The sequence below is a fragment of the Sinocyclocheilus grahami genome, unplaced genomic scaffold (genome assembly GCF_001515645.1).
Source record: "Sinocyclocheilus grahami isolate Dianchi unplaced genomic scaffold, SAMN03320097.WGS_v1.1 scaffold30.1, whole genome shotgun sequence".
Taxonomy (NCBI): domain Eukaryota; kingdom Metazoa; phylum Chordata; class Actinopteri; order Cypriniformes; family Cyprinidae; genus Sinocyclocheilus; species Sinocyclocheilus grahami.
The window spans coordinates 2,383,742-2,397,914 of record NW_015505209.1 but is presented as its reverse complement, the minus strand read 5'-3'; the positions used below and the strand labels follow the sequence as shown (position 1 = coordinate 2,397,914).

Here is a 14,173-nt window from a genome sequence, read left to right as displayed (position 1 = left end):
AAAGCCAAACAAAGTAGTTGCTCTTTCACAACGAAACACAGCATCACACACGGCGGTCTAGAGTGAGCAGAGGCCGGCGGCTAGAGTGAGGAATGGCCGGAGGACTAGAGTGAGCAGAGGCGGCACGCTTGAGAACGGCGCGGCCAGTGGATTCGACGAAGGAGGCTTGCGGCAACCACATGTGACCCTCAGCGACCAGAACGGATCAGCTCTAGGCATGACGTCCTCTTCTGGAAGACCAAACAAAGTAGTTTCGCTTTCACAACGAAACACATAGCGCCTTCACGACATGGCGGCCGCAACAATACTACAGCCAGAATAAAAGTTACCTTCTTTCTTTGCGTGAACATTTGGGCGGCGTTATGCAAATCTTCCCAGATCGTGACGTAGGTATGTGGGGGTGTGTTAGAACGAGCCGTTTTAGGTAGGTGTGGCTGACTTTTACATTTTTTAAAGAATATCTCTTTGGATTTGAGACTTTAGTCTTTGCAACTTTACAGATCTTCTTTATGCACCAAGAGCTTGTAACACTCCAAAGAGAAAGGAAAAATTGAAATCGCATCATATGACCCCTTTAAGACAAACCTTTATTTATTATTGCCATTGCATTGTAGTTAACATTAACTATGGACATGTTGTGCTAACTTTTGACAACCAGAAAGTGTTATGTAAACCAGTTTGTTTTCCAGCACAAGTGTTTATGAATTAATTGCTGTCTTGAAGTATCCTGTATAATTGTAATTATAGTACTTTTAATTTTCAGCTATTATTGCACATTTTCAATTTAAAGGGGTCATATGATGCGATTTCAATTTTTCCTTTCTCTTTGAAGTGAAGTGAAGCAGTGTAGCGCTTGTTGTTTGTCATTTCTCCAATCACAAATGCAGACATGGTTTTATGTTTACGCGGCGCGATGCAACACGTAAAAAGACAGTATATGTCATTATAATCTGTAATTATGTCCCCACTGGATGCAACAAATGCCTGGATTATAATGGGCTTTAATGTTTTTGTTTCGTCGCTCCGGCCGGCGAGGGCATCACAGTATGTTAAGGGGCGTAACATTTCCGTCACACACTTGAGGTATTCGGCCAATCACAATGCACTGGATAGCTGGCCAATCAAAGCACACCTCGTTTTTCAGACCGATGAGCTTTGTAAAAATCGACGCGTTTCAGAAAGGGCGGGCATAGAGGAGAAACAATAATGTATAGTATGTGGAAAATGTGTTTTTTGAACCTTAAACTGCATAAACACATTTCATTACACCAAATACACAAAATAATGTTCTTTTTAGCAACATCATATGACCCCTTTAAAGAAAGCCTAGCATTTAGTGGAAAATATTATTTGTGAAAATATATGTGCAATAGTATTATTAGAATAATTTAAAAAATAAATATTAAATACTGAATGGAAAAAAATTAATAAGTATAAAATGATAAATTCATAATTTTCAGTCCTGTGCCAGTTAAAATGTTGGCAGGGAAAGTAGAACACTGAACTAATAGCCCGACAAAGGGCAAGCAGAAAAAAATCCTTTCCATTGAGTTCTGGCATTTCTATTGATTTTATTATTTTGTTAACCTAACAAATTTATTTTTGTGAATATTTTTGCTAGAAAAGTGTTCTTGTGTTATATAAATGTCACTTGGTTTGATATTTTATCTAATTCGATACGTTTTGGGGCCACTGAAATTGGCATTTCTGGACATTATTATCAGAATGTTCATATGGTGGTCCAGTAGTGCACAACACAATGAAATCTCCACAACACAACGGAAGATTTCACAACGCAACACAACGTAAATTAGCACAACACAATGGAAACAAGCCTCAACACAACGAAATTAGCACAACACGATGGAAACAAGCCGCAAAACAATGAAATTAGCACAACACAATGGAAACAAGCTGCAACACAATGGAATTAGCACAGCACAATGAAATTAGTCCTATGCATTGTGTTGTGGCATTTTCATTGTGTTGTGCACTACTGGACCACCATATGTTCTATATGACAGAGCATCAAATATTGCACACATTTCATGCAATATACAATATATTTGACTATGTGTTGCTGTCCCCACAGTCCCTTCCAGATGTGATGTGCTGAAGAGGTGTTTCATGCGTGTACCATATGCGTCACAGGCCCTTGACAACTTCAACCAGTTCCTGAAAGACATTGACGTCACTTTGCCCAAAGTGCCTTCAATGCCCAATCTGCCCCCTGCTATCTCTCAAATCACCCAACAGCTGCCATCACTCCCTCCTCAACTGGCACAGCTACCGCAACAAATTTCTCAGCGATTCTCCAATATCACCCCACAGTTCCCAAACCAGACGCTTTTTAGTGCTCCTCATTGTCCCAGCTTCCCCGTGCAGTTATCCCGCCTCCCACAACAGCTGTCCAACATTCCGCAACAAATTTCTAACCTCCCGCAAAAGGTATCCAACTTTCCACAAAGGCTAACCAGCATTCCACGGTTTTCCATCCTTCCGCAACAGGTCTCCAACATTCCGCAACAACTCTCCAGCATTCCACAAAAAATATCCAGCATTCCACAAAAGATAACCAACATTCCACAGAAGATATCCAGCATTCCACAGTGTGCCCAGCAGTGCTACTCTAACATTCAGAGCCGTCTCAACAAACTTAAGCCAGAACAAGATGCCCAAGGAGCAACCGCAGAAGAGTAGGGATCTGGAGTTGGACCGTCTCGTCCGCCAGTCCCCGCTCCAGTCCCCCCCTACCCCTTCACCCTCTTCCCCAAGCTCCGTCCTAGACTTACCCAATGTGCCCTCTTACCCCCGTCTGCCACCCATCACCCCTTCCAGGCAGTTGTCAGGCGTCTCCAACCCTGCCTTTCACATTGAGGATGACCCGACCTCTGCTAGACCCTCAGGTGATCCACGCTGTCGCCTTTTTTGTTAGACTAGTCTGTGCTATGCTTTTCTTATGCCTTGCTGCCAAATGTGACTTAGAAAAAGTTAGGTTGTGGGTGCCTGTAGTGACCAAAGTGACCTCTTTATGTTCCAACCATTGACCTCATTCCCTAAGGTCCATTTTACCTCAAGGTAAATCTTGAAGAGGGTGCTACTGAAGGTGTCCGTGTCAAGGTTTCTTGTGTGTTTCTTTATCGAGTATCGTCTAATCTCCAGTGAGCTCCAGACTGAGTGTGCACCCGGCCGTGAATGTCGAAGATGTCGACTCCGACCGAGGGAAAGGAGGAAGACGATCTCGCCCCATACCACCAATAATAAACCCACAGGACCCTAACCTCAAAACCCTCACCGTCCCTGGTGCCCGTAAAGCCAGTCGGACCAGGTAAATCTGCCTTGTTTGATTAATCAATGGATGTAGAAAAGTGTGGTTACATTAGCAATATTTCACAGGCAAAAAGATCTATTGTTTTTTTGTCAATGTAGCAATGTATAAGGCACTGCTCACACAGAAGTCACTTTCAAATCAAGAAGTAATGCGGTGAATTCATATGAACAACTTGAACCCTCATGCGAAATTCCAGATTACATGGATTCTTATCGAAATGGTTGGATTTCAGACAGTGGTATAGGTGACCACACCTAAAGAGTAAATATAAATGACATTTGCACTGCACTTGTCCTGTGATAACATAAAGCCCAAACTACACTTCATGTTTTACAGAAACTTCCACTTTCCCACTGTCTGAGGGAAACTCTTAAAGCCATGTGTGCTGTTCACATCCAATCAATGTTATTGCCCTCATAAATATGCAAATCATAATGTTAACCCAGGGTTTACAAATATACATTGAATTAACAAGTTCAACTGTGAAAAATACAGAAATATTGATATACATTTTATGTTTTGTTTCTTTTCTGTTCTGTTGTCTGTGCACACACAATCATTTACGCACATATATACACATCACTGGATGCAAACAGTGCATGCAGAGACAGAAAACCACAGACAATTTGGACCAAGATGTAAGATGTTTTAAATAAGTCTCTCAGAACAATCCACTCCATATTCTCCTCTTCATTTTGTGCATCTGTGTGCCTATTATTAAGTATGTGAAGACTTTCCCATTACCTTACTTGCCATTCCAGAGTTGTTGTTTTTTTCATTTCATTTTTCAATGCATTTATTGTAACTTGTCTTATTTTTGTGATTAGTCCTGTAGAGCCCCATCATAACATACCCTTGTTGTCTTCTTACAGCAAAAGACTTTACTCACAAGATGATGAGGAAGAAGAGGAGTTAGAAACTGCAGTCCGGGCCTGGCCAAGCCAGAGTAGCATCTCAAGTGCAGATGACGGGTAACAAATACATACTCTTTTAAAATGTGAAATTAACATGAATGCATGAAAATGTTGCTGGAAATGTGGCACAAAACACATTATATAGGCCAGTTGCAAATTATGTTGATGTTCTTTAGTCTGCTTTGGGAAACCCAAGAACAATATATATAAATATGGGATTGTTTTGATGACTTTTTTTAATGCAGTATTTATCTTCTGTCTTCAGGCTAAATCAACGGCCAGCCTCTTCAGCCAGCCAAACTAGTACGGTAGTAAATGAGAGGTTACAAGAGCTGGTCAAGCTGTTCAAAGAGAGAACAGAGCGAGTCAAAGAGAAGCTGATTGATCCAGATAACTCGGATGATGAAACACCACCTGCCTGTGAGTTAAACCCAAAATATCACACCAAGTGGCATTTATTATAAAGAATGTCAGGAGATGCTAGCAAAAATTCTAGCTAATTGTTTCTTATAAATGAGTTTGTTGACAAAACAATACATATAATGTGCTTAATCAAGACAAAAAGTATTTGGACGCTGGTTGTCAAACATTATTTAATGAACTTAGTTCCTAATTAAAGTTGGGGCTAGTTGTTTAAAAAAAATTGTTGAGAAATGCTGTATAATTTCTTTGCACATGCCACTTAAGTTATTCAAGGTGAAATGCATACATTTTATGTGTGACTTAAGTGTACACAAACTTTTGAGGGCTATTACAGTTTCAAAGTGTATGTACCAAATAATATGGTCTTTTATGAACAGCCCCAGCTAAGCAAGCTCCAGCTCCTCCTCCTCCTCCTCCTGAACCTCAAGCAGAGCAGAAAACAGAGCAGGAGGTATCCGAGGCCCCTGCTGAGAAAGAAGAGGAGAAAACAAAGGTCCTGTGCTGTAAAGTGAAACCTCAGTCCAAGATTGGTCGACTTGTGCAGTACGGTTTTCCATCCAGTATCGACCCCTTCACCAGTGAGCGCTCCTCCTGTCTCCTGCACTCCTCTCTTCTCTTTGTAATCCTGAAGACTACAACTGTCTAATTTTAGCTGTCTTGGCATTCCATAAATCCGATCAGTTACTGATTTTCCTTCATTTTTTTGTTCTGTTCTCACACCCTTTTCCTCCTACGCTTCTTATTCCTCTCTCATTTTTAAATTTAAGCCTTTGGTAACTAAGCATCAGGTTTATAAATTATAAATTAAAAGAAAAAATTGTGCTTTTGTATAAAGGGATACATTTGGTGCACATTGGTGATTTAATTTATATTTATATTTGTTAATTCATTTAAATCATTCAAGTTTAATGTAAATAAATAAAAAATTTAACATTGCAACTCCTAAAATTTGTTTGGTTTTAAATAAATTTTTCCATGAACCATTTGAGTAAACTTCCATTGCTCTGTATTCTCTGTAGATCTGATCTACGTACTTTGGCTGTTTTGCGTGTCTTTGGCGTTTAACTGGAACGCGTGGATGATCCCTGTACGTTGGGCATTTCCATATCAAACACCGGATAACATCCATGTTTGGCTGTTGATTGACTACTTATGTGATGCCGTTTACATACTGGACATCCTGGCCTTTCAACCCAGACTGCAGTTTGTGCGTCATGGAGACCTTGTGGTAAATATAGACAAAAACAAGCAAAATATTAGAGTAAAATTAATGTTTTTTTCACCCTGTGTTTTGAAAAATATTTGTTTTCAGACCGGCAAGAAAGAGATGAGAAATAATTACATCAAAGCTGTACGATTCAAGGTAGTGAGACATTTATGCTGTTTATCGTTTCATTAAATACAAATTTGGACTTTTTCAGACTGACTAAATTTGATGCTCTGAGGTACTGGACACATTATGTAGTCTGAGGATGTAATTTCCTGTGTTGCAGCTGGATGTGGTCAGTCTACTTCCTCTGGAACTCCTCTACTTCAAAACAGGGATTAATCCACTTCTTCGCTTACCCAGGATCCTGAAGGCAAGCTGCTACTCTGACCGTCTAACTGGACTTTAGAAAGATCAGTCCATGATGAACTTAGCTAATTCTTTAATGTGTCCTTCCTTTGTGCAGTTCATGTCTTTCTTTGAGTTCAACAAGCGTCTGGAGGCTATACTGACCAACGCTTACGTTTACAGGTTAGCTGTTAGCTTCTATAAACTTTTCTATTGAGAATTTGTGCAACATTTTATTTGGAGTGTTTATGCCCGTTCATATCTCTCATTTCATTTATCAGAGTTATTCGAACCACCACCTACTTGCTGTATGCCGTCCACTGCAATGCATGTCTGTACTACTGGGGCTCTTCATATGAAGGTCTGGGTTTCTCAGAATGGACCTATGATGGGACAGGCAATAGGTAAGTTAATCAGTTCTGTTATTAGCTTTCGTTTACATCCAATCCAGTTTTTTTGCACCAAAAACAGTTTTACATGTTTTGCTCCTGTACCTTTAAGAATTATGTATGTAAATGACCTGTTATGATTGGCTGAAATTGATGCATCAACATAAGGTTGTTCATTATAGTAGGCCAAACTGCTGCATAGTCATTAATATGTAAATGTGGGCAGGCATATGTTAATTTACTCATGTTTACAAATCATGGTGATTTTTTTTAAAACAAATAAAAACAATTATCCTATAACCCCTTTAAATTTTATCTTTAAACATAATATTTTCAAAATTTATATTTTAAAATATAACTAATTTGTTTATATTCACTTTGTGATTATTTCAGTTATTTTCGCTGCTACTACTTTGCTGTGAAGACTTTGCTGACCATTGGTGGTCTGCCAGAACCCACAACACTTTTTGAGATTGTGTTTCAGCTCATCAATTACTTTATTGGAGTGTTTGTGTTCTCCATCATGATTGGTCAGGTAAGGCCATTATCATTGTGTGAAAGGCATCAACTGATTGGTTTTCAATAGTGTTTAATATCATTGATCGAGGCTTGCATTGTGTCAGATGAGAGACGTTGTTGGTGCAGCGACTGCGGCTCAGACAAACTATCGTGCCTGTGTGGATAACACAGTGAAGTACATGGCCTCCTACCGCATCCCTAAAGATGTGCAGAACAGAGTGAAAACCTGGTACAGCTACACGTGGCAGTCCCAAGGCATGCTGGGTAAGACCATAAGACAGACATCAATGCCAAAATACATTACAGGCATTTATCCATAATGGTCAGTTGATTACTTTAGATAAAAATTGACATTTTGTGGTTTCATGCAGATGAACAAGAGCTATTAGATCAACTACCCGACAAGATGAGGCTGGATATAGCAGTGGACGTCAGCTACAACATTATAAGTAAAGTGCCACTCTTCCAGGCAAGTGCTAAAACTTAAAAATCTGCATAAATTCTAATAAATACAGTAAAATTCTAACAAATATATTTAAATAAATAATATATAAATTACATGCATATATATATATATATATATTTATAAAAATAAACATATATAATTTAATATAAATTGAATTTAAATTGAATTGTGCAAACTATTTGCCTCAGTTGGTGTTAAAATGTATGTATATATACAAAACTTTACATTTCTACTTTTAAATCACTAAAGTACATGGCCTTGTTTTTTACAATTGTAAGTGCCTTAGGTTAACTGCATTTTATTAAAAAAATTAGGTAAATCTTTAACCTGCCTAGACATTGCTGCTGTATTCCTTATCTGCATCTCTTTTTCCCTGCATTGTGTTTTTCTCAGGGCTGTGATAGACAGATGATCTTTGACATGCTGAAAAGGCTCAGATCAGTGGTGTACCTTCCAGGAGACTATGTCTGCAAGAAGGCAAGGAACATAAAGAAGATGTTTAGACTGCGGCTCGTGTTTGTGCAGACAAGTCATTTTACTACAGCAGTAAAGGTAGAGATATATTAATTAATTTATTACAGGATGAAGTGGGTCGTGAGATGTACATTATAAAGGCAGGGGAAGTCCAGGTAGTTGGTGGTCCCGATGGAAAGACCGTGTTTGTGACCCTGAAAGCAGGAGCTGTGTTTGGAGAGGTCAGGTAAGGGCCGCAGTTTCTAGTTTTGTCAGTATGAAATCGTCAAATTTGCTCTTAGTTCATGTCTTCTTCTCCAAAAAAGCTTGCTTGCTGTGGGTGGAGGAAACCGGCGGACAGCTAATGTTGTAGCACGTGGTTTTGCTAACCTCCTCATCTTGACCAAAAGGGACCTGAATGAGATCATAGTGCATTATCCAGAGTCCCAGAAACTGCTGCGCAAGAAAGCAAGGTGAGTGCAACTACTGAAAGGAAAATAATGAGACATAAGGATTTCCCAATTTTTACTTTCATTTTCCACTACGATGAAGCAACGATATTTGACTAGTAATTTCACCAGGTAATTTTCCAGCCCTAGCTTCTGTTCAAATAATGTGTGACTTGCTGTTTGCCCGTAAGGAAAATGGTGATGAAGGATAAAAAGCCTGCTGAGAAGAAAGAGGAAGAAAAGGAGCCCATTCCGATTATTCCTCCTCGCGCCGAGACGCCCAAACTGTTAAAAGCTGCGCTGGAGATGACAGAGAAAACAGGAATGAAAGGAACATGGTCCAAAATTAAGGACAGGAGCAACAGATCGAGTGTCTCCTTGCAGGTACATACCTTCAATTTGACCCAACAAAATTGATTTAAATTTAATATATATATATATATTAAATTATAATGATATAATAATTTATAGGAAAAAAATATATAACAAGATAATTTTATTTATATATATATATATATATTAGTTGTAAAAAAAAATTTAATATATAATAAGTATTTATCAAATATATTTCTTTAATTTCTTTCTTATGTAGCACTCCATTTCTTCCTCTGCGGTGCCCAACTCTCCAGTCCATGAAGCGCACTCAGATCAAGATGCAGACACTCTGTCTCAGATATCAGACAGTTCAATGCAAATCCCCACGACCCCCACTGGCGCTGGAGACAGGAATGCATTTTCTGAAGAGGGCCCAGCAGAGGAGGAAACTAAATAGAAAAGAAGTAATCCAGTGGCAAATAATGCAGCTACGAAATAACCCAGACAGCTGAGACCATCAAAATAATTTGCAGGACACTGTTGTGCTCAGTGTTTTGCTCCTGAAACGGGTCATGAGGTCAGGTACAGTCAGTGAACTCAGGAATTCTCATTTCGTTTTCTCATTCAGAATCTAAATTAATGATATACAGTAATAAGCAGAATATAACTTCTCATAATAAGCATATCATACTAGCATAACCCATGAGGTCTACCCAGGATGTCTGGATGCTTTTAGCTTTGGTCGGATGTCAGTTACTGTAGTGAATTATAGAAAGTCAACTAATAAGATTATTTCACTCTTGATAAATAACATGATGTATGTGCTTACACCTGTTAACATCCCTAATGAAGAGCTATTGCATTTAAACAGACCTGAAATCTTGTTTGCTTCTGCTATCCTAGTGCCTTAATAAACATTGAACACTGTTAAGCACTGTACACACCCTCAGTGCTCATTGCTATATGAGCTTGTATATATTTTAGCATTATGTAGCATTTCGTCCCAGTTTTTCAAAGTATATCCCAGTGTCCCAACAGTTCACTTAAAAACACAATACATTTCAGCTGTGTGGCCTGTTTGAAACACTCTAGGTCTAAACTAAAGATGTTACATTAATATGATATGCACATTAATATGTAACATTTTCTCTGAATGTATAAACTGCATCTTTTGGAATTATTGTTATTCTTTCAGGTCGGTTAGTTTCTCTGTGCAACATCTGTCTGCTGAAGATGTGTCAAAGTGTTGAAATACAAGTGATTTTATTCCTTGGTTCATGATATCCAGATGTAGGAGGAAAAGTTTTTGCTGCCATTAACTAAAATCAAATAGTTAACAGCTTTTCAGAAGTAAGAACAAATGGGCAGAAGTTTTAAAAAATGAAAATCGCCTTTTTTATATAAACTGTCTCTGAAGACTTGTTTTTAATTATGTTTTCTTGTTTGTATAGCTTCCTTGATATATAAGTGTGCGTCAAACACTGGAAAGTTAGTTATGCTTGTTGGACAATAACACGTTAAATGGAATATATACTTTTGAGCTAGCAGCTAGACATTATGTACAGGCTTTATTTATTAGTATTATTTACTTGTGTAAATGTTGTTGATTGCTGATACTGTTTATTTGTATTATATTGCTGTTGCAGAATGTTTAGTATGTGTTTAGTACATTCTGAGCAGCTAAAATGTTTTATGGCCTGAGTGACTCAATTGTAAATAATTCAAATAACTGTAAATAATAATCTCTAGGTCACTGTTGAGTGATTTGAAATTGTGTCAGAATTAAAGTAAATGATTGTATGACTATCTGTATATTTTTCTTTGATGCACCACTGTACGCTTTTCTGTTCTTTCAAAAAACAATTCTCAATTTTTTCTCCTTTCTCCCTTTTTTATTGCAGAGCAAGAATTATTACACAGAAATATACATACACAGTGTACTATTGTTACAATAATAGTAGCATCAAAACAATAAAATTCTAAATCATCCAATTTAGTTACAAACTCTTATACAATAAAAAATATATCTTAAGTAATTAGCTGCGTTTTTAATTTTGTGCGTTTTTATATATGTTTTATGGATTATTATTGTTTTAAGTTACAGAATGCACATTTGGTCTCCATGTCTCCAATAATCTCGAGACTAGAAAAGTTTCAAAGAACCGACTGAACACCAGATACAGTCATCATAATCATCAGATCCTCCTGTCCACCCTCTTGTCCCTGGCTCAAGGCATCACAGGGATTCCACTTAGCTGGTTTGAATCCTATCTCACTGGTAGGTCTTTCAGGGTGGCCTGGGGAGGGGAGGTATCCAAAGCACATCAACTGTCACTGGGGTTCCTCAGGGATCAGTTCTTGGACCCCTTCTCTTTTCCATATAGTACACTACATCACTGGGTCCCATCATACAGGCACATGGTTTCTCCTACCATATGCTGATGACACACATCTTTCATTTCAACCAGATGATCCAACGGTAGCTGCACGGATCTCAGGCTGCCTGTCGGACATCTCGGCATGGATTAAAGAACATCACCTACAGCTCAATCTGGCAAAGACCACTTGCCACTTCGTAAGTATGTGACGAGGCATTGGAGTGAACTGGGTTAGGGGTGCAAGAAATGGCGTCAAAACGTCCGTTTTGCGATGCAGACTTTTTGTGTGCTGCTGTCACGATGTTTTCGATCGTCCTGTGGCGCTTCTGTGCGGCCACAGTTTCTGCAGAGACTGTGTTGAGCAGTACTGGAGCGTCAGTGACTCAAGACAGTGTCCAATGTGCAGACAAATATCTGCTAACACGCCTTCCCTTAACTTGGCTCTTGGAAACGTATGTCAAGCATTCCTGCATCACAAACGGCATTTAGAGGAGCTGTGTAAAGTTCACCAGAAGAAACGGACTCTGGTGTGTTGTGTTGATGAGCAGTTAGTGTGTGAGATTTGTGGACAATCTGAAGAGCACAGAAATCACACATACCGTCCAGTTCAAGAGGTCGTGGAGGAACATAAGGTATCTTGAAGATGTATAACATTTTAATGATGTTAGGTCAACTTTTGAATATTTAATTCTCTAATAAGCAATTCAAATGCCTTAATTTTAGGGAGTTCTGCGGTCAGAAATTGATCACTTGAAGGAGAACATGGAGCTCATGCAGCAAGCTGATTTTGAGGGGGATTTATTGGCACTTAAGATGAATGTAAGAAGTTTTACAAATTATTTACAAATGCTAAAAGGTGCACCAAGTAACTTATTACATAGTCACAAAACTTTTAAATCTAAACATGTTTAGGTTACTATACAAAATTACTTTAATGTTGAAATATATATTTTTTTAAATCACGAATTTTCGTTTTTAAAATGTAAGCATGAACCCCCAACCCCACCCCTAAACATAACCATCACTGTGGCATAAGCTGATCATAAGAAAATGTATGGATGAGATTGCACAATTTCAAATAATTCAAATTAAAAATTTTGTCGGTGCACCTTTAATATAGTCAACTTAGCACGTTATAATTGTTACAATAGTATAGAGTAAGCATTAACATGTATTGGTGTTTTAAATGTGAATCCTTTCAGTATGATGCAGCGGATTTGGAAAATCGAATCAAGGCTGGGTTTAAGGATATTCACCAGCTTTTGGATGACGAAGAAAAGGCAATGTTTAATGAACTAAAACTGGAAAAGAAGGAGAAACTAGAAAGTCTGAAAATTAAAAATGAGATGATCAGTGAAGAAATTCAAATGCTCACAAATACTATTAAAGACTTGGAAAAGGAGTTAAATAGCGGGGACATCAGAATAATTCAGGTTAGCTCTTTGTTTTGTTGTCTTATGTTTTATTAAAGTGAATTAAAAAAAATTCAAAAATTAAACCGTTCCTATTTCCTACATTTTCAATAGAAATTCAAGGACACATTGGTGAGGTAAGCAGGGTTTCTTCTCCAACTATGACAAAGTTTTGAAATCAAGCATAAGTTCTCACTGCTTAATATTTTTTTCCAGAGCCCAGTGCAAACCTGAGGATCCAGAGATGGCTCCAGGAGATCTCATTGACATTGCAAAGTATGTGGGCAACTTTAATCACAATGTTTGGCAGAAAATCAGACGATCTATCAGTTACAGTGAGTCAATCTATAATTCAAACTCTTGTAAATACAAAAAATGCAGCCTTTCTTTCAGTGTTTCATTTCTGCTCTTAAACACTCTTTCTCTTAGCTCCTGTGGTTCTGGACCCTAACACAGCCAACTTTCACCTCACATTATCTGTTGATCCGACAAGTGTTTGGAATCCCAATAAATCTGAGGTGATTAATGAGCAGAGTAACAATAACATTGAGAGATTTGCTGATTGTCCCTGTGTGCTGGGCTATGTGGGATATTCCACTGGGAAGCACACCTGGGACGTTGACGTGGAGGAGAACACGTCCTGGATGGTGGGTGTCGCCGTAGAGTCTGTCCAAAGAAAAGGAACCAATGGCTTGCCCAGTGGAATCTGGTGTATTGGGCATGACGGGGAAGTACTTAGTGTCACGGATCCTCTGGAGTCCCGTGTCCCGCTACATGGATTTGCGAAACCCACAGTAGTGAGGGTGAACCTGGACTTGAGTGCAGGACGGCTGTCGTTCTCAGATCTTCTGGGAGAGACGGTCTATCACACCTTCACACACAATTTCACTGAGAAGGTCTTTCCATTCTTTTATACTAAGTGCCATTTTCCTCTCACTATTCTGCCTAAATCGTTCAATAAAGAAATCTAAAGTGCCTTTGCATTTGAACCGATTCAGTGATTTAGTTTTGTCTTTTGCTTCTCTGAGGCAGATTTAAATTTGAGTTGAAGTACCGCATTACATTTACAAAATGTAGTTTTTACGAACATTTCATTGCTATGGTATGTCTTGTGTTTGACAGAAAGGAAAAAATGTCTGCTTTTGCTGTGTTCTTGAGGTTATTATGGTGGTTTAGTAAGTATTAAAATTTAGTAAGCTTTAAAAAAATGACATTGGTGTTATAGTCATTTATATGGGCTGTTTGTAATGACTTTTGCTGAATATTTAAGGTTAATCAAAGTTAATTTGTTAAGCAAAAGTTAATTTATGCTTTCATTACCAAAATAAAGCATTGCATTATAAACGAGTGGAGAAAGTGATGTCATGGTACTTGTTTGTGTTCAATTGCCATCAGTAAAGATGCATTTAATTTGAAACATTTTAATGTTTAAATAGTTAATATAATGATGTTTATTTTTAAGAATCATAAGTCATAAACATGTCTCAATCCAACAGGTTTAGCTACCTGAATGAAAAAGTCTTTTAATTAAAGGGGTCATATGATGTTGCTAAAAAGAACATTATTTTG

The 14,173-nt window shown here is 38.1% G+C and overlaps 2 protein-coding genes across 3 annotated transcripts; both read left to right on the top strand.

The window, feature by feature from the left end:
• Positions 1-2,584: 2,584 nt before the first annotated feature.
• LOC107572769 (cyclic nucleotide gated channel subunit beta 1) lies at positions 2,585-10,657 on the top strand. 2 transcript variants are annotated; one of them, XM_016259208.1, is made up of 19 exons: positions 2,585-2,906; positions 3,163-3,328; positions 3,928-3,969; positions 4,204-4,302; positions 4,511-4,665; positions 5,046-5,246; positions 5,688-5,896; positions 5,981-6,031; positions 6,162-6,248; positions 6,342-6,406; positions 6,505-6,627; positions 7,006-7,147; positions 7,236-7,395; positions 7,503-7,600; positions 7,991-8,074; positions 8,179-8,297; positions 8,377-8,523; positions 8,691-8,883; positions 9,092-10,657. In XM_016259208.1, exons 1-19 carry the CDS (start codon positions 2,672-2,674, stop codon positions 9,269-9,271), a joined length of 2,556 nt encoding a protein of 851 aa, XP_016114694.1. In that variant the 5' UTR covers positions 2,585-2,671; the 3' UTR covers positions 9,272-10,657. The 2 variants fall into 2 exon arrangements, with proteins under 2 accessions (XP_016114694.1, XP_016114701.1); XM_016259215.1 differs by lacking the exon at positions 3,928-3,969.
• A 746-nt stretch (positions 10,658-11,403) lies between these two features.
• LOC107572740 (tripartite motif-containing protein 35-like) lies at positions 11,404-13,657 on the top strand. Its single transcript, XM_016259179.1, has 6 exons — positions 11,404-11,824; positions 11,916-12,011; positions 12,395-12,625; positions 12,719-12,741; positions 12,821-12,939; positions 13,034-13,657. The coding sequence occupies exons 1-6, from the start codon at positions 11,591-11,593 to the stop codon at positions 13,573-13,575; spliced, it is 1,245 nt and encodes a 414-aa protein (XP_016114665.1). The 5' UTR covers positions 11,404-11,590; the 3' UTR covers positions 13,576-13,657.
• The last annotated feature ends 516 nt before the right edge of the window (positions 13,658-14,173 follow it).